General features: G+C 47.5%; 1 protein-coding gene across 2 annotated transcripts in view; it reads right to left on the minus strand.

Annotated features, from left to right (window-relative positions):
* Positions 1-10,001: 10,001 nt before the first annotated feature.
* TRPC5 (transient receptor potential cation channel subfamily C member 5) overlaps positions 10,002-19,639 on the minus strand; it is a 104,721-nt gene continuing 95,083 nt past the window's right edge. For both annotated transcript variants that reach the window (XM_058032918.1, XM_058032919.1), the window contains exons 8-11: positions 16,006-16,212; positions 15,135-15,176; positions 13,361-13,450; positions 10,002-12,730 (exon numbers count right to left, since the gene is read on the minus strand). In XM_058032918.1, coding sequence (XP_057888901.1) covers positions 11,996-12,730; positions 13,361-13,450; positions 15,135-15,176; positions 16,006-16,212 — 1,074 coding nt within the window. In that variant the 3' untranslated portion in view covers positions 10,002-11,995. The remainder of the gene's footprint in view (positions 12,731-13,360; positions 13,451-15,134; positions 15,177-16,005; positions 16,213-19,639) is intronic.

Raw genomic sequence — 19,639 nt, forward strand, 5'->3', positions numbered from 1 at the left:
GCCATATGTGGCCAGTTAACTTATTTATGGATTTGATATACAGGAAGTACCCCAGTGGCCCGTTTTATGTATTTTTTCCAAGGCTTTTAAGCCTCAAAATCAGCTTTTTGAACTAGCAAACAGGAGCTGTGGGAAGTGGTTAGCACTGTGTGAATGCTGTCCATGGATAGGAAATGCCCCCTCTTTACTAACAGTAAAAGAGCTCAGAATGGCACAGAAATTTAAGTGATTGCTGGGGTCTTTCAATTCTGTTTCCCAGAACTGTGTTGCAGTACAACAGCTCTGCAGCACTTTTCTGAAACAAGAACAGCTGCCAAAAAAGCCACAGCTCTGCCCAAACCACAGCTGACCTGCTTTGTGCTCCAGCCCTGTCCTCAGCTGGGGCTTGCCAGCTGTGGCTGCAGCATCCCTGGATTAAAAACATCCCTGGATTAAAAACATCCCTGGGTTGGGGGCTCATCAGCCTTTCCAGGGGCTGTAGGATAATTCACATCAAAATTACACTGAGGGCTGGGGCTTGGTTTGAGAGGTTTGGGATGGTTTTTGTTGGGGTTTATGCACATTCCAGAATGTGGGCTCAGGGTCTTTTCTTTGGTGGGGAACCCAGTGTCAGCCTGGTGCTTTTCCAGACCTCTCTGGCACATGTTTTAGTGTGATTATTTTAGTTTGATTGCTGTTATAGTTTGGTACCAGACCAATGCTCTGGGTTTTTTATGCCCAGCAGAATTGCTGTGAATGGGGATATTGGAATACAGTTTGAAGCCATAACCATATTTTATCTTTAGTTAGAAGAATGAAAAAGTCCATGAGTATTGATTTCTATCTGGAATTAATTTTTTCTGCAGATCAATGTTTTAAAATTTTATTTTTATTGGACTTCTTGAATCATGTTGCCTAATAGTAAATTTTTTAAAGCAAATATTTGATCCTGGACTGGGAGGGTTTTTGGGTTTTTATTTATTTGTTTGGGGGTTTTTTGTTGTTATTTTGGTTTTTGATGGGGTTTTTTTTGTGGATGGCTTTTCAGCCTTGAAAAGGGAGAACAGAAGAGTTCAGCCAGGTTTTCACTAATCATGCTTGCCACCTTCTTCCCTTCACTGTATTTTTACAGATGAAAGGCAGAGGCTCAAATTAAATTAGCACCTGCAGGCTTTGTGAAGTGGCAGCACCATGGAGTGCTGTCCCTCCATGTGAACCCCTAGTGACAGAGGACAAGGCTCCAGCTGTGCCAGGGGAGGCTCAGGCTGCACACCTGGGAGGATTTCTCATGGGAAAGGTTCACTGATGAATGGGAGGTGTGGAGTCCCCATCCCTGGATGTGGCACTCAGTGCTCTGGGCTGGGTGACAAAGTGGGGATCACCCACAGGCTGGGCTCAGTCTTTGGCGTCTTTTCCATCCTGAATGGTTCTGTGATTCTTCTGAACCTGCAGGATGGACAAAGCAGTGACCAGCCTCAGGTGTGGCACTTTGGGGTGTTGTGCTTCTCAGTGTTTGAGTCTGAGGAGCAGGCTCCAGCCGTGTGAGCTGCCAGGCTCCAGAGTCTCTGTTATCTCTCTTATCTCAGCACCCCTCGCTGCACAGTCAGCCCACGCTGGTGCTTGCAGAGGTGTCACCTGTGTCACCCCCAGGGCAGCACCAGTCCTGCACTGCCAGCCTCTGCCTCTCTCTGATGGGACTGCAGTTCCATCTGTGCTTGAAGAAATGATAAATACTGCACGGACACCCTGCTGGCTCTGTCTCCAGCAGCACTGGCCGCTGGGCTGTCCCCTGCTAATACTCCTGTGCTGTTTTCCCCTTGCTCACATAACCAAACCAATGCCTACAGAAAGTTTGTTTTTCTACCTCAGTTGTTGTTTGTTTGTTGGTTTTTTTTTTAATTTCACTCCTAGGTTCCATTTCTCTCAGCAGTGCTGCTGGGATACCTTTTCTTATATAAAATTACACCATCAAAGGCTGCATTATACATGGGAGATACTCAACATATAAATCCACACCCAGAATTCCAAGTAACTGCTTTTTTCATAAGGGAGAAAGATAAAACCCTTGAACCAGAACTTTATAGCTTTGAAATAAGATCAGAAATTAAATTTTGCAGGGCAGACCTGTATCTAGGAGCTCCTAGCCACTGCTGCTGACCAGATTTCACAGTCAGCTGGGCTGCAGCACATAGGAAACAGCTCAGCCACAGGCTCAGAGCACGTTCAGGCTCTGAGTGCAGCCCAGCCCTCCCTCCAGTGGGGTGATCTGCAGCCCCAGAGCAGGTGCCTGAGCCCTGACAGGGTTTCTTTATCTCTTAGGCTCTGTTTATGGCAATACTTTTATTCCAGATGCTAAATCTTGCCTTCCCTGGAGCAGCTGAGCATTTTGCCACAAGCTTTGGGGCAGGTAAGGGTCAGTCTGTGCTCACAGCTGTGATGAGGGCTTGGGAAAATGGACTTTTAAGAGAAAGGGAATATCCCCTAATGATAAAATTGATGGATCATCCAACTCCCTCTATAATTTCCTTTATGTATTTTTTTCTATTCCCTACCCTCCCTGTTTTCATTTTCCAATCAATTGCAGACATGTGGTTTCTAACTCTGTTTAAACCAGTACTTTTTTCACATGTCATAGTTGAAAGCAAAAGATGTTTCTTTTGATGCTTGTGGTGTTTATTGAATGTGTGATTTGTGTAACTTTTCAGGAAGTGCAAGTAAGAGGAGTGTGCTGAGTCACTCCCAAGGAGAGGGTGGGAATCCCTGCCAGGTGAAGTTCAGTCCCTGTTTCTGGAACAAGGACCAAAACTGGAGATTCACAGTGCCTTAACTTCAACTTTTAGCTTTCTAATGTGAGTGGGAATGTGTTGCAGACATCTTTTCATGGAAAATCCTTTCCTTAGGATTCTTCCTCCTGAGAAGCTGGGAGGCCTCAGGAACAAAATGCAAACATTGATTATCTGCTGCTGTGGAATGCAACAGGTGCATCTGGGATTGGTCTCGTGTGGTTGTGTGTAATTAATGGCCAATCACAGTCAGCTGGCTGAGACAGTGGCCTTTGTTATTTATTCCTTTCTATTCTGTTCTTAGCCAGCCTTCTGATGAAACCTTTTCTTCTATTCTTTTAGTATAGTTTTAATATATATCATAAAATAATAATCAAGCCTTCTGAAACATGGAGTCAAATCCTCATCTCTTCCCTCATCTGAAAACCCCTGTGAACACCATCACAGGAATGTGCACATCCAACTGCAAAAACTCCTTTTGTATTAAAAAAAAAAAAGGCATAGCCTTTTGTTTTTATGTGAATATTTAAATTTCTGCCACTGTGGATGCCTGGATTTTGTACAGCTTTTGCCATGGTCAGTGTTAATTTGCGTGTCCACGTTGCCTCCCTTGTGCAGGAATCTTCTGCATTCCAAGGGAAGGGAATTGCTGTGGTTCAGCTTGTGGAAACTCTTGTTGTCCTGCAAGCTTGACCAAAAGCCTCTGGTCAGAGATGGAAACCTGAAATGTATCTCCAGGACTTTAATGAGATTTGCTGGAGGACAGCTTTCCAGGAGCAAATTATGTTAATACAGTTCTAAGTTGTTGCTTAATGACTCCCTTACACTATTAGCTATATTGCTAATTGTGTGGCCCATGCAGTTTTGCTGGGCTGAGGATATCTTTGGGGAGTAAATTAAAATGAAATTACACTTACTTAGACTTTTCTGTGCAGGAGTAATTGCATTCATGTGGTGAATTTTATTTACCAACACTTCTAGTGGGTTGCTATTTTCTGTTGTAGCCAAAATATAATGAATATTTTGGGGCTGTTTTGTTGTTTGGTTTGGGGTTTTTTTTCCCCCAAGCAGATGTTGTTCAGCTCTTGCTCAAATTTGGGTGATCAGCTTCACTGGAGGCAAGCAGGACTGTGAGATGTCATTTTTTTATTGAAATACCAATAAAGTCTCCATAGAATCAGAGCCTTTAAGTGCTCCTCTTACCTCTGACAGCCCTTGAGAAGTCTGTGCTGAACTTGTTTTTTAAAAACTCTAAAATGTCAGATCTGTTGCTGTTCATAAATGTTTATTATCAATAGGCAGCTGGAAATGTTACATCTGAAAAGGTAGAAACACCTTGATTTTTCAATAGGCTTACATTTTTTGGGAAAAAAATTAAATGCTTTTTATTTGGTTTTTTTTTTTTTTCAGTTTACAGTTAAGCTAAAAATACACATAAAATAAATAATTTCATTTGTTATGTACATAGTTTCATTTTGTACAGGTTATACGAGGGTCTGTCATGGAGTCTGCACTAGGGGTGGAAGAGATGCAAGTAGAAAAGTACATAAAACTAAGCATCTGTTTTTGCTTTTTGCTCTTGCCCTTGTCTCCAGGGGTGGCTGTTACCACTCAACTGGCAGATTCTGAGGTCCCCATTCTGTCTTTGCATACACAAAATTCTTACAACGTGTAAAAGCTCTTTTGCCTGGAAGAGGCCTTGGAGTTTTTGAGCAAAACTAAAATAAAGAAGAAGGGGGTGGGAGGATGGAAAAAAGCCTCATTTTTTTTTTGTTATTCCATGAAATAAAATGGCATTCTAAAATATGCTTGGGTGTGAAGGCTGTTTCTGTGGTTGCTTTTTTTATTAATGAAGATTTAATTTGACAATAAAACTTGATTGCTAAAAAAACTTCAGAGTCAGCCCAGGTCTCCAGGGCTCTCATATAGAAAATAGAATACTCAAGCATCTGCTACTGCCTTTTGCTTCTCAAAATCCTTAGCCCTGTAGCTCCCAGACCTGCCTTATAAACACCTTCAGGAATTTTTAAATAACTGTACAATAGCCAGAAAAAATAGCTAAGACCCAAAAGTGCCCCCTTGCTGAAAAACAGCTATTTATAGTCAAAAGGCCTCACTCTGCTGGCTAAAGGTATCACAGTGTTCTGTCAGCTCCTCCTGGGGCACCTCTGAGCCCTGGGCACAGCATCTCTGCTGCCTCAGGGGTGCTGCTGATGTGGGAATGCTTCCAATGGGATGGAAATTAAAAACATGCCCCAAACAATCCCCAAAGCAGGCTGTGCTGGTGTCCCCGTGGGTGGCACTGATGGAGAAGGGGCTGGCAGGACACAGAGGGTGGAACAGGGGTCCCTTCCAGCCCAAAGCAGGATTCTGTATGGGAGGAATGAACTAGATGTGAAATTCTGTGTGGTTTGAGCTCTATTGCTGTTCTGCTTGGGGGTTTCGTTTTGCTTTGCACACCTTAAAAAAAAACAAAAACAACAGAGCAGGTCAAAATGTTTCCCTGAAGCACAAAATGCTATCAAAGGTTTGGATGATGAGGATCAAATGCTTTTTGCTTTTTAAGTGTACTTCTTTAGATGAAACATGTTTTCTTTTTAGAACAATGGTTCTTGGTCATGAATTGCCTCCAGAGCAGTTGTTGGTCTGGGTGGAGGCAGTTACATGAATAGTGTAGAAATTACTCTTTTTGTAAAAAGGGCCTGAAATGGGGAAAGTGTGAAAACATAATTTAATCGAATTATAAATGTTTAGGAAATAAGCTGATGTGGCTAGCCCAGAGTATTCTCTGTCTCCTCCAAAAAAATCCAGTGAGGAAGTGACTTTATAGCTGTTTCAAGTCACACATTCACTGAAAACTGCAGATTCTGTTGGGGGACACTTTATTTTAGATGCTTCTCCAGAGAGTGGATTCATCATCCACCGCAGTCTTGCTGACTCCAATTAATTTCACCATGGCATTAATTAGAGTGCCTGATGCTTGCAGCACACCTGGGGAGGTGTGAGCAGCCCTGGCCCCTCCCTCAGCTGGGGCTGGAAATGCTCCTTGGGGGAAGAGGGGCAGGGCACCCATCCCAAAACCACCTCCAGGAGGGCTCAGTAGAACCCAACCCTCGTTCACTGCAGGCAGCCCTGGTGGCTGGGGTGGTTTTGATGGATTTTTGCCATTCTGTGTGTGGAATTGCAGCAGAGGTGGGAGGGGGGGGGTCCTGATCCTTTGGGAATCAGCCTTGGAGGCTGCACAGAGCTGTGTCTGCCTGTGGGACAGGGGTGGGCACTGCAGGAGGAGCTGACTGCTTAAAGGAGAGTTCAGCCAGCACTGAGCTCCTCCTGGTTAACTGAAATGTGCTTTTCTTTGGGATTTGGGTCCTTTGGAAAGGAAAGGAGCAACACCAAAGAGAAGGGAAGGGGGACAGAGACGTCATGGTGTGAGAGCAGTGAGTGCTTGGGTGGTTTCCAGCACCCCGGGGGTGATCCAGATCCTTGCTTACACTGCTGTCACTGTGCAGATATCCCTGTCAATGACATCCAGGTCCCCAGGGCAGGGACCTGCACGTGCTCCTGTCCCTGGCAGGGAGCTCAGAGTGCTCAGAGTGCCCTTGCCCTGCCAAGTCCCCTCTTAGAGCTCCTCTTGCTCAAGCCAAAGACCTTCATCCAGAGTGAACACTAAAGAAAACACATTGTACAGAGAAATCTGGGTGAGGAGCCCTTCCCAGGGATGCAGGGACAGTGTCCAGCTGTCCAGGCTCCCCCAGCAGCCACAGTGTTGGCCACCCTCTGCTGCCTGGGTGGGTGCCCAGAGCTGCTGTCCCCTCTCCTGGGGCAGAGCAGGCAGCAGGGCCACCCTGCTCCAGTCCCAGCCTCCCTCTGCCCTCCTTGTGAGCTGTCCTGCCAGTGATGGGGTGAGAGGTGATGATCACAGAGGTGATGATGTGAAATTTCCCCATAGCCCTACCCTGGTGTGCACCAGTGCTGAGCTGCCTTGGAGCCCTCCCCATGCTTAGAATGCTGTTGTACCAACCAATTTTAACCTCTTTCAAAGGTAAGGGTTTATAGTCATACATTAATATATTTATTTAAATACTCTTAATATTTACAGTGGCTGTTTTTGCTAAAAATCATGTTACAGGGGCTGTGGGGAAAGGGGTGGAACACAAATAAGGAAGGTGACATTTGGGGTGAGGCATAAATCACAAAAGCAAAGGTGGCAGAATTTAGGCTTCCAGGGTATGCTGCTCCTGCTCTCTGTCTACTGCAGAAGTACCCTAAATTCCCTTCATGGGGAAACCATGCGAGTTTCCTACATGGAAAATTATCATAACAGACATAACAGTAAAATCCTAACCTGAATTAATTGTAAGAAAATAAAAGTACCTACTACTGCTACCAGTGTTACCTACGTACTGTATATAGCGCCTTTAAATTGCAAAGTGCTTCTAAACACTGAACTAACCCCCCCTGCGAGGTAGGTGAGTATTATTATCCCTATTTTACAGATGGGGAAACTGAGGCATTCCAGAGGCTGAGTGACTTGCCCAAGGTCACAGGGGAGGCAGAGGCAGAGCAGGGAGCGGAGCTGAGCTCCCTCCTGGCTCTGAACCTGCCCATGCTTCCTCTGAGGGGACACGGGTACAAACACAGCACTATTTACATATTTACCAGCGAGTGAGCCATGTACAAATGCAGTTATCCAAATAACCTGCGCTGATAATTCGGTTGATTTCTTGTTTCTTGAAGCAATTTAGGTAATCTCTGACCTGAGTACAAACACTTCCCAGCTCTATTGAATTCTTAACCCTGGGTGTTATTTGTTAATTTTTTAATTGGTGGTGATGCCCTATCCCTGGAAATGTCCAAGCACAGGGCTTGGAGCAACCTGGCCTTGTGGAAGGGGCCCTGCCCATGGCAGGAGGGCTGGAAAAAGAACTTTAAGGTCCCTTCCAACCCAAACCATTCCATAATTCCATGACCATTTGCAGGTGTGCTGCTTTACAAAGCCAGGTGAAAATGACACTGGGATGGGAGGTGAGGAAAAATGCAACTTCAAGAGCAAGAAACCTAAAAAAGGGCAAATGGTTGAAAAATCTCTGTTATTCCTCACTCCAAACTCCTTGCATACATACAAGGGTCCTTCTTGAAGCCCACAGAATAAAGGCCAGGTGTGAACCAGCTGAGGCAAGGAAAAGTTTAACTCCTCAAGTGTTCCATCAGCTCCTACCCTGACCCAAGACAGCACAGGGGTCATTCACTGATTTCTCTGCAGGAAAGAACAACTTTCACTAAAAGATGCTTTCATTTTTGAGCAACTGAAAGCAGAAAAATACTGGTGCAGTCCCAAATACTGTGCTGCAAGTGAATTAAGCAATACCTGGGTGAGGTTTTTTTATCAAATGTATTTTTCAGAAGCTACTTCAATTTCACTCCCCTGAAGCTCCTGTTTTAGCATAATAATAATTCACCAGCTGCTCCAAAGTCTATTGCTATCTGCATGCATAGATGCAATCAAAGAGAATTTTGCCTTTTGGGGGGACCAATTTGAGTTTTTCAAATTCCTGGACATGTGTATTAATCACAGCCAAATCAAATATTGTGTTGAATTCCAGAGTCACCTCAGACTCGTTCATAGTTGGGAGCAAGGAAGGATCTCAGTCATGAAACAAAGCCCAGGGAGCCCCAGCCAGGGGACCAGAGAGCATCTCCCCCTCCAGATCTGCCCTCCACGGCCATGGGGCAGCTCCCAGCCCTGCCCTTTCTGCACCAGCAGGGCAACCTGACTCACACAGCCTGCAGGGAAGGGATTTTTGCATTTCTGGGGGCAGCACTGCTGAGTTAATTCCGTCTCTTTGTGCTGTTTGTACCTGGTGATGCATTGGAGTGACACCGTGTGAGCGTCACCAGCGCTGGGTGCTTGCTCTCACTGAGCACTTCAAAGCCTTTCTGCTGTCCAAGGACACAAACCCAGCTTCTGGCCCAATTTGATGTAATCTGCATAACTGGACTTGAATTGTTTTCATTCCTCCTCCTTACCCAGGAAATGCCACAGAGATTCTCTGGCCCCTCGTCAAGCAGAGTTCCCAGACTGCAGAGTGGGTTAGGTGAGGCACCAAAGGACCCAAATTCACCCACCTGCACCCCTGCAGCACCTCCTGCTCATGTTTATCCTTGCAGAAATGTGCTCAGTTTGGTTTCCTGACCTGTGGGGCGTTTATTGTGACCACTGCCTTGGTGGGTTCTGCCCGTGGCTCTGCCCCATCCATGGATTTGCTCCCCCAGCCAGGGGTGCCCGATTTCCTGAGGGAATGAATGATCAGCAAGCTGCTCCCCCTCGGGTTTTGCAATTCTCCTTGTGTACCACCAATGTCAGTTTGCTCAGCCTTCCATGAGGGAAGAGGAAATGCCGTTTTCAAAGACAACCCTAACCCTGCAATTAGTGTGAAAGCCCGAAATCTGTTGATACAAAAATGCCTTTCACTCTGCCTTAACTAACACATCCAGAGGCTTAAATATTTGGGGTTTTTACACTGCCTGTTGAGAACAAGACTGCTGTCATCATAAGCAAGGAATACAGAAATGGCTTGGAGTCTCTGCTCCTTGCTGCTGGTTTATTCCAACACCACAGAGGAGCCACAGAGTCTGCACTGAACACTGCCATGGGTTTGCACTGAACACTGAACACTGCCCTGGGTCTGCACTGAACACTGAGCATTGCCCTGGGTCTGCATTGAACACTGCCATAGGTTTGGGGTGCTTTCTCTCTCTGTTCCACTTGCTGGGTGAAGCTGCACGAGTGCCCAAAGGGAACACCCCACAATGGGGAGTTTGCCCCCACAAGAGAAGGGAGGCAGGGTTAAAATTCAGGCAAAGCTGCAGGTGTTGCAGCATCTCCCATCCCCCTGATCCCCCATGCTCCCAGCAGAGCTGCTCCTGCCCCTGCTGATGGAGTCTGACCCGCTCCAGGGGCAGGTGTGATTTTCCAGCATTCGGTTCCTCCAGAGGCAATTCAGAACCCAGCTCCCAGGTGAGGTGAGTGCTGGCAGCCACCCTGGGGAAATGCTGGAGCTCCTCAGCCCCTCCTGGGAGCAGAGCCCTGCAGGAATGGGGACAGGAATGGGACAGGAATGGGGCAGGAATGGGACAGGAATGGGGACAGGAATGGGGACAGGAATGGGGGCAGGAATGGGGGCAGGAATGGGGACGGGAATGAACAGGAATGGGGCAGGAATGGGGCAGGAATAGGACAGGAATGGGACAGGAATGGGGACAGGAATGGGACAGGGATGGGGACAGGAATGGGGGCAGGAATGGGAACAGGAATGAACAGGAATGGGGACAGGAATGGGAACAGGAATGGGACAGGAATGGGGACAGGAATGGGGACAGGAATGGGGACAGGAATGGGGCAGGAATGGGGCCAGGGATGGGGACAGGGATGGGGACAGGAATGGGAACAGGAATGAACAGGAATGGGGACAGGAATGGGGACAGGAATGGGGACAGGGATGGGACAGGAATGGGGACAGGAATGGGGACAGGGATGGGGACAGGAATGGGGACAGGAATGGGGCAGGAATGGGGCCAGGGATGGGGACAGGAATGGGGACAGGGATGGGGACAGGAATGGGGACAGGAATGGGACAGGAATGGGACAGGAATGGGGACAGGAATGGGACAGGGATGGGGCAGGAATGGGGACAGGAATGGGGACAGGGATGGGACAGGAATGGGGACAGGAATGGGACAGGAATGGGACAGGAATGGGGACAGGAATGGGGCAGGAATGGGACAGGAATGGGGACAGAGATGGGGACAGGAATGGGACAAGAATGGGACAGGAATGGGGCAGGAATGGGGACAGGAATGGGACAGGAATGGGGACAGGGATGGGGACAGGAATGGGGACAGGAATGGGGACGGGATTGAACCCATTCCTGAGCTCCTGGGAAGCAGCTGACCAAGACCAGCTCTGAGGTGAGTGCCAATCATCTCTGCTCCTTAGCAACACTGCAGAATAAAGTTCAAGTATCCCATTGTTAAAAACTTAAAATAACACCCCCTAAAAAAATCCCTGTTAAGAATTCAACCACCTTGCCCTTGATGTGGTTTTCCCCCACTTTGATGCTCCTAGGGACAGCAGCAGTGACAGTGCTAAGCTCTGTCCAGATACCCCCACAGCTGGGGAAATAAAAGATAATAAAAGATTCACCTCCTGGCACACTCCTTTTCGTTGCACCTCCGAGAAGGACCTGCAGAGCTGTTCCATGCTGCTCAGGCTGCTTTTCAGACCTGCAGCTCAGGGGCCCAGGGAAGATTCTCTCCCTCAGGAGATGGATTTCCCCTGGCACCCATCAGAGAGGCAGCAAAAAGTGAATGCAGCACTGGAAGTAAAATTAGGAATTGCAAAATAAGGGCAAGGCTTAGAGCTGGGTTTTGGTTCAGCCTATTAGAAACTACTCTGAGGGTTGTATTTCAAGCAGCCAGGGTTGTTTTAGGTTGTTTTTCTTTTCAGTTCATCTACACAGGAGTTGGAGGCAAGGCCAGGTGCCGGCTCCCACTGTCAGCCTAATTGGAAAGTCCTTCTGCTCCCCAAAAGGGAAATTAGGTAAATAAGCAAATATGTTAGCAACAAAAACATGTTCCAGGTGGATGATCAAAGGGGTTTCATATTCAGTAATACCTTACAATATTAATATATTGGCCTGAAAAAACAAGCACAACCAAAAGAAGTCATATTGCTTAAAGGGAAAAAAAAAAACCCACCAGCTATAGGTCAAAACCCTTTTAAAAACATTTTCAGTGTGATTCTCAGCCTCCTGCTGAGCAGCTGTTTGTGTTGATGAGGAGCACTGAGCAGGATGCAGAGCCAATGGTGCTGGACAGCAGCACTGAACCCAGCTGGGTGGGATGGTGATGGGAGCACTGGAGAAATCCTTTCCTCAGCCACCTGCATGCCTCAGGTCTGTGGGGTTTGGAGACTAAGACTGCATCCAGAGGGATTCCTGTGGTTTATGGCAACCTTATAAATGGTGAAACCATTATTTTAGTATTAGTGAGTGTAAAAAAAAGAAGTAAATTAAAAAAGGTGCAGATGGCTATAAAATAGGCTATAACATGAGTAGGTTTACACTTTTTTTTTCACCTGTGGACAGAAAGGAAACAGTGATGCTGAACCAGATGAGAGCAAACAATTACCAATACTTGGCTGAGTTTTGCAGTGAGAGTGAAGAGAGCTTTGCTCAGAGCCGGGTGGTAACGTGATCCTCCTGCCCATCTTTCCATTGGTTTATAAACAAGTCACAGGCCTCTCCCCACGAATCAAACACATCCTCTGACGAGTCTATGAGTTTGGAGTTAGAGGAACAGATACTGGAAGCACAGTGAAGGGAACTGGTACAAACCACAGGGCACTCCTTGCTCTGTCCTGTGAGTCTCGTGTTCCCACTGTAGGCCACCTCATTGAGGTTAATTTCACTTTTGGAACAATTCTCTTCTCTCTCTCTGTCCATGGGAGAATATTTAATGTCTTTCCACATGTAGTGTGGCTGGATGATGCCGTCTGAGATGGTGTACATGGGTTCTGAGCTGGGCTCGGGGACGTGGCCGTTCATCTTGGAGAAGAGCAGGCCCAGCCTCTTGAAGGATTCCTTCTTGGAGCTGGAGAGTCTCTGCACGCGGTTCCCGTTGCGCACGAACGAGCGCTTGCTGATCCCGTTGCTTTTTGGCTTCTCCTCCACCATGTTGATCCCAGACATGGTTTTAATCAGGGCAGACACGTTGAAGTCCTTCTTCTTGTTGGCTACATTGAAGGACACGCTCTTGGCTCTGGGTTTTTCCACAGCATTGTCCTCGTTTGTCTCCTCCTTTTGGGACACCTCTGTGCTGCTGGTAGAGTAACTTCTCCTCTGGGGCTTCCTGTTGCCCAAGAGGTCAAGAACTTCATAGCGAAAGCTCGAGATGTCCTGTTTTAATTCCTGGGGCAAGAGGAGACAGGAGTTACCCCAGCAGCCTAATCTGACATAAAGGAATGACCACATTCCCCCGGGAAGGCTCAGCTGTGCCAGTGGCTGGTACCAAATCACACAAGAACATCACACCCACGACCAGTGTCACAGAATTGGGACCTCACAAGGCTTTTGTCTCCAAAAGTTGGGGACTGGCCCTGTTGATCAACCCCCTCTGCACACCCCAAAAAGTCAGATAAAAGAGTTACAGAAAACTGCTGAAATATGGCAGGAATCCTGCCTGGCTGATAGGCCCAATTTTGCATTCATTGGTGACTGTTCTTAATATCCCCCAACCCATTCTTTGGCTCTGTCTGCATTAGGATTGGGAATGTGATGTTGACTCAAATCACATATTTCACTCCTACTCTTTTCCAATGCTCTTGTCTGCATAGCACATTGTATATTAAAATATGGGAAGTGGTCATATAGGAAGACACTCAATAATAACTCACTCTGCCCACAAAACCCCACATTCAGAGCTCCTATGTCACAATTCTATTTCCACACACCACAAATCACCCTAACGAGTTAGTGCAAACTCTGCAAGTGGCTGTTTGAATTAATAAAACAAATTATTATTGAGGAATAATAAATTACCTTGAAGTTTTCTTCAGTTAAACCTTCGTTGGTTTTGGAAGTTCTTATCATTGCAGCGACGTATCTTTTCACAAGATTTCTTATCACTTCCTGGAATAGGAAACAGTCCAAGTGATTCAATTGCTGGATCAGCCCAAACCCTGTTCTTGCTGTGTTTCCCTGAGCTCTTGCCAACAGCAGCTGTCCTGACTCTGCTGGTTAAAAACCACTCACCAGCAGAAACAAAATGCTTCCTTTTAAGAACAGCAAACCTTGGGAAGGGGTGATACAGCTCCCATCTTATGGATGCTCAGTTTTTAACTGTTAACTCAGTTTTAAAGGCAAAGCAGTTGTTTGGTGCTGGGGCTTGTAACTGTGCAAGTCATGGAGAAAAGAAATTCTAGGAGTGCTCTCTCCAAGCAGTTCTTGGATGTGCTCTTTAGTCTCAGCTGCTGAAAGGTTTTACAATTACCAATCTCATGTGCACACTGCGTATCGTGATGGACTAAATTTGGCATCTGAAGGTGGTTTATCAAGTATTTGAAGCCAAGGAGCCTATCTTAGCAATAAATAATGTGAAGAACAGCCAGGATCCCATGGGTCAATGGACATTCACCTCAAACCACATCTGCAGCTGCCTGAGTCTTCCCCAAGGGCAGAAACTCCTTTAAGGGTGGCTGCACCATCTGTGGGCAGCACTGGAAGGGCCAAATCACACTCTCAGTGACTTCTCCAGGGACTCTCACTCCTCTGTGTCACCCGTCTGCTACACCCCATGTTTTTGGTTGGATGAGCTCCGTTTTGCTCCACTCATGTCCCTCTCTGATGGCTTCACAGAAGTAAACTGGTGCTTTGAGCTTGCACATTTATGTGTGCCAGCCAAAACACACCCAGGCTGTTTGTGCCTGTTGTGTGCAGGGAAGAGACTGCTCCAAACCTGCCCTGTATCTCCCCCCCCTCACAAACAATCTGAGCAACACCAAGCTGAAGATGGTGTCTGCAACAAGGCTTTGATGGGAGGTTTTTCAGAGATCCCAATGTCGCAGCCCTAAGCTGTGCTGTGAAGTCAGAAAGCTCCATATGCCAGTTGTCAGAGGTGACTAATTATGTTAACCACCAACTTCTGATAAAAGTGCTCTTCAGAAAGCAGGAGATGTCTTAAGTAAGACAAATTACTAATGGCTTTTGGCAGTGCAGCCTAATGTACCACCTAACATTTTGGAGAATTTTTTTCCTTCCAGCGTGCTGGCATAATACATCCCACTGAATTCAAGGGCTGAAGTTGGTGTTTTTAATGAAGTTTCATCCTTTTGTAGGTTGAGTTTAATGAGTACTTGATGACAGGCAGGCTGAGAATAAACAAACCAGCAAGATTCAATAAAGGAATTATTCCTCCTTCCCGAGCAGTCCCTAACAAAACAATATCCCAACCACAGTCTGAGTTAGGGGTGCTTTACAAAAAAGAGCAAGAGAGGAACAACACAGGAGTGTAAAAATGCTGCAGAAATAGTTTTAATCAGGACGTCCTGATGGCAACGGGGATGTGACCTTGACTTCAGCAGCCACACTGATACCTACAAGTTTTCCACTATTCCAGAGGGGCTGAAAGGCAAGGACAGATTTACTGAACCATCCACCTCCAACGAGGAAATGCTTTAATCCATGATAAGCTAAATCCTCTTAGAGGACCTACACTTATCAACATATATTCTGGAAACAAGCAAGAACTGAAGTATTGGAAAATGAGGAGGAGAAAGAAACAGCAAATATAAACTTTATGTGCCCAAAAGTTTACCTGGTAATGTTGATTCTGAATCAGGTTGTCAGCGTGACGTTCCTGGAAAGAGAAAGGCACAGGGGTGTCACCTGTCTGATCCTGCCTTTAGAGCTCCCCATGGCTCTGAGCAAGTGTCTCAGGTTTAGCTGGGTGTGTGTTCTATTTGTTATTTGTCAGAGCTGGGGCAGTTCTCTGCTGTCCATGGGCAGTTTTTCCTTTCTCTCTCCCACACCAACCCTCCCTCCAGCAGATCTCTGCTGTCCATGGCCACTGAGTGTCCCTGCAGGGCTGATCCAATCCCAGCACCCCATGGGGAGCTGCTCCGCCCAGGGGAGGAGCCAAGCATTCCTACCTGGATCCAATCTGAGCCTGGCACAGCACAGCAGCCTCTGCCCCCTGCACTGCCAGAGGAGCAGCTTTCTGCTGCCCTGCATGGCCAGAGGGAGCCCAGGCCCATCTGCAGCAGCCCTGGAGCTGCAGAGGAAAACTCCCCCCTTGTGCAGGATCCCTGCTGCAGCAGAGCCACAGCTGGCACTGCAGGAGGGCTGAGCCCCCATGGCATGGGGCTGGGGCACCGCCCTGGCACACAGGGGGCAGGGACTGCTCTCACTCTGGCAGTGGGGATTTTTTTATGATTGCATTTTTATTTTATTTTTCCTAGTAAAGAACTGTTATTCCTATTCCCATATCTTTGCCTGAGAGCTTCTTAGTTTCAAAATCATAATAATTCAGAGGGAGGGGGTTTACATTTCCCAGTTCACAGGAGGCTCCTGCCTTCCTAAGCAGACACCTGTCTGTTCAAACCATCACAGCAAGTGATGATCCAGCAACCCTCTGCTGCTCCCTCACAACCCTCCAGAAACCAAGCACAAGCCCGTGAGCTCCTTACTGTGAATGTTTTCAGGTTTTCGTGCCTCTTCTGTTCGTTGTCAGAGTCATCTCCTGGGCACAGCTGGTTGTGGATCCACTTGCAAAGGTACCAGACCGACTTGGGGCTGGGGACAATGTTAAAGGGAGGGGGCAGAGTGGCGCCTTCATCAAAGTAACTCATCCAGAGCTTCGTTCGCGCAAACTTCCACTCGATGTCCGCGTGGTCCTGTGGGAGGAGGGCAGAGGCCATCAGCAGGTGCAGGCAGCTGTTCCTGGGGCCAGGCTGAGCAGGGGAGGCGTGAGGGATTCCCCCAGCTGCAGGCAGAGCAGTGTCACTCCTTACATCGCCCTCACTGGGGGTGGGCGTCAAAAAATTGGTGTGAAATTTAACCGGAGTGAAAAAATACCAACCACTGAGAGACCAGAGGAGAGCAATACCCAGGAAGGAGAATTCCCTGTGCTAGAGGCCGGAATAGAGCAATACCAGCAAGGAGAATTCCCTGTGCTAGAGGCCAGAGGAGAGCAATATCCAGCAAGGAGAATTCTGCGTGCTAGAAGCCAGAATAGAGCAATACCAGCAAGGAGAATTCCATGTGCCAGAGGCCAGAGCAATACCCAGCAAGGAGACTTCCCTGTGCTAGAAACCAGAGGAGAGCAATACCCAGCAAGAATTCCATGTGCTAGAGGCCAGAGGAGAGCAATACCCAGCAAGGAGAATTCCCTGTGTTAGAGGCCAGAATAAAGCAAAACAGAGCAAAGAGAATTCCCTGTGCTAGAGGCCAGAATAAAGCAAAACACAGCAAGGAGAATTCCCTGTGCTAGAGGCCAGCTTTGTCCTTAAGAGGTTGTGCTTATTAGCTCACCAATGCAAGAAGAAAGAAAACACATTTCTTATTTTGCTCTTTGCTAGCACTTTTATTATCACAAACCACTGTTCCTCATGTCTAAATCAAATGAATTCTCATATTCTTCCCTGGGAAAAAAGGTCTTCCATAGTGGTTTTTGATTTGTTTTTTATGGCCTCCATTAATTCTGCTCTTATAAGGAAATGACACATTTTATGTGTGCCGTATTTTACATCCTGCCTCTGCATTATCCTTACAGAAGCCAGGAGACACTTTACTCTTGGGTTGGTGGGTTTTGTGTTTATATAATCACTATGACATCTTGCTGTGCCCTGGTGTTTTTCACCCCAACAAAGTGGAGGTGGGAAGTTAACACCACCATTTCACAGCTGCACAGACAGAGGGTCCATACAGTCCAGAGCAAAGGAATGCTGAGCTATGGAAGAGACTGACCTTACAGACTTCAGAATAGCTGGGTTTGGGGAGCAAAATTTAGTCAATTTTTAATGACGGTGGAGCCAACCCAGTAACACAGTGCATATTCCCTCCAACACCAGGGCAGAGGCAGCTCCCTGCAGCCAGAGATGCTGCAGGGACCCAAACCACACCTCATGCTGCTCTGTGCTGGTTTTAAAGTAAAAAAAAAATGCCACTGCTTTGTAGGTTCTGCAGAAATTCTGACATTAGGCAGAAAAGGGGGGGAAATAATTAGTGCTGAACGCAGCTGACAGCAGCACACTGAGCAGAAGTGGTGTAGTGTGTGTTGTTACCTCTGCAGAGCAGCGCTAAGCTGATGGTTGTGACATTTCAGCATTTGCGCGAACGGTGTCTGACACCAGATTAAACCAGAGCCACGGTGATTCAGCCTAAGAACAGCACAAGGTGGGAGAAAAGGACAATGCAGGAGTTTAATTTTCTGAGGAGATTTCAGCGAGGCTGGAACAAGCAGCTTATTGAGCGAGGGGTGCTGGGCTGCAGCTCTGGCAGGCAGGCACTGAAGTGTAGGACGGAGTTTAATAAAATATTGCTGAACATCTACCCAAAAAATTACTACACTGGCTCTCTGGCCATGCTCCAGCGCCCTGACACGGGTAAAATATGCTCACATTTTGACAGTGAGGTGCAGCTGAACTCCATTTTGGTAATGTATTCAAATTACGTGCAGCCCTGGATTTAGAATGACTGTCTCAGTGGCCCAGGAGCACATTAATCTCTGCAGATGGTCTCAACCAGCCCAGAACATTATTGTCCCCTGCCAGTTTACCACAGGGGTTCTCTGCAAGCTCAGAGGTGCAGCCTGTCCTGCCCCTTTTTCCTCAAACACCATCACACCCCATAAACGGGTGAACTGCAGCATTGCTGTGAAGTGTCACGAGTTGATGCTGCTGGAAATGAAGTCCTGGGTAGTAAAAAAAAGACAGTTTGTAGCAGTGGGAATAACTGCCACCAGAAGGAAAGAAAATTAAAAGAGAGGGAGGGAGGGAGGGAGGGAGGGAGGAAGGAAGGGAGGAAGGGAGGAAGGGAGGAAGGGAGGAAGGGAGGAAGGGAGGAAGGGAGGAAGGGAGGAAGGGAGGAAGGGAGGAAGGGAGGAAGGGAGGAAGGGAGGAAGGGAGGAAGGGAGGAAGGGAGGAAGGGAGGAAGGAAGGAAGGAAGGAAGGAAGGAAGGAAGGAAGGAAGGAAGGAAGGAAGGAAGGAAGGAAGGAAGGAAGGAAGGAAGGAAGGAAGGAAGGAAGGAAGGAAGGAAGGAAGGAAGGAAGGAAGGAAGGAAGGAAGGAAGGAAGGAAGGAAGGAAGGAAGGAAGGAAGGAAGGAAGGAAGGAAGGAAGGAAGGAAGGAAGGAAGGAAGGAAGGAAGGAAGGAAGGAAGGAAGGAAGGAAGGAAGGAAGGAAGGAAGGAAGGAAGGAAGGAAGGAAGGAAGGATTCCTGCTCATTTTTAGTTCATTTGTCTCTGCCTCCAGAAGCAGGGCTGGCTGCTCCCTGCCCTCACCTGGAAGCTCCCTCATGCCCATCTTTCCACCTGAGCCTTCCCAGGTCTGGGCAGCCTGAGCTGAAACAAGAGGAACAACGGGCACTGCAGGCCAGGTGAGCCCAGAGGGACCAGGGAGGGGGGAGAGAAGGGGCCTCAGCTGCACTTTCTGTGCTTCACCTGGATATAGAATGATTTATCATGGAAAAACCCTCTGAGATCATCAACTCCAGCCATTCCCCAAGGCTACCACCACTAAGCCCTGGCCCCAAGTGCCACATCCACCCTCCTTTTAAATCCCTCCAGGGATGGGGAACCACACCACTGGTCTGGGCAGCTGTGCCAGTGCTGGACAAATCTTTAGGAAAAGGAATTTTTCCTGATAGCCAAGCTAAACCTCCCCTGCTCTTTACTCAGTGGCAGCTGCACGTTGCTGGTCTGAGCATCTACAGCATTTTGTAGGGGAAGATCTGCACGAGCCCAGGGCTGGATTACACAGCCCTGCTGGGGCTGAGCAGGAACTAAACCTGGCAGCACTGCCTGGGGCAGCTGGGGAGCTCTGGGCAAGGCAGGAGCTGAAGGATGGTGCAAAGACTTCTTTTGGATAGAGACGGATCTTTTGAGTTCTTTGTCAGCACAGGAGTTGTCGGGATCTTTAGCTGGTCAGAGTGACCACAAGAAAAGTTGGAAAGTCTCTTTTCCCAGCCTGGCACTTGAAGAAAGAGTCAGGGCTCTTCATTTCTCGGTCTCAAGGTTGTTTATTGTATCTTATCTATAAAATATTTTCTCCTGCCCTGCCGAGGTCTGTCCAGCAGGACAGTTCCAGGCACTCTGCCTGCCCTC

Source organism: Melospiza georgiana, chromosome 12 (assembly GCF_028018845.1).
Source record: "Melospiza georgiana isolate bMelGeo1 chromosome 12, bMelGeo1.pri, whole genome shotgun sequence".
Taxonomy (NCBI): domain Eukaryota; kingdom Metazoa; phylum Chordata; class Aves; order Passeriformes; family Passerellidae; genus Melospiza; species Melospiza georgiana.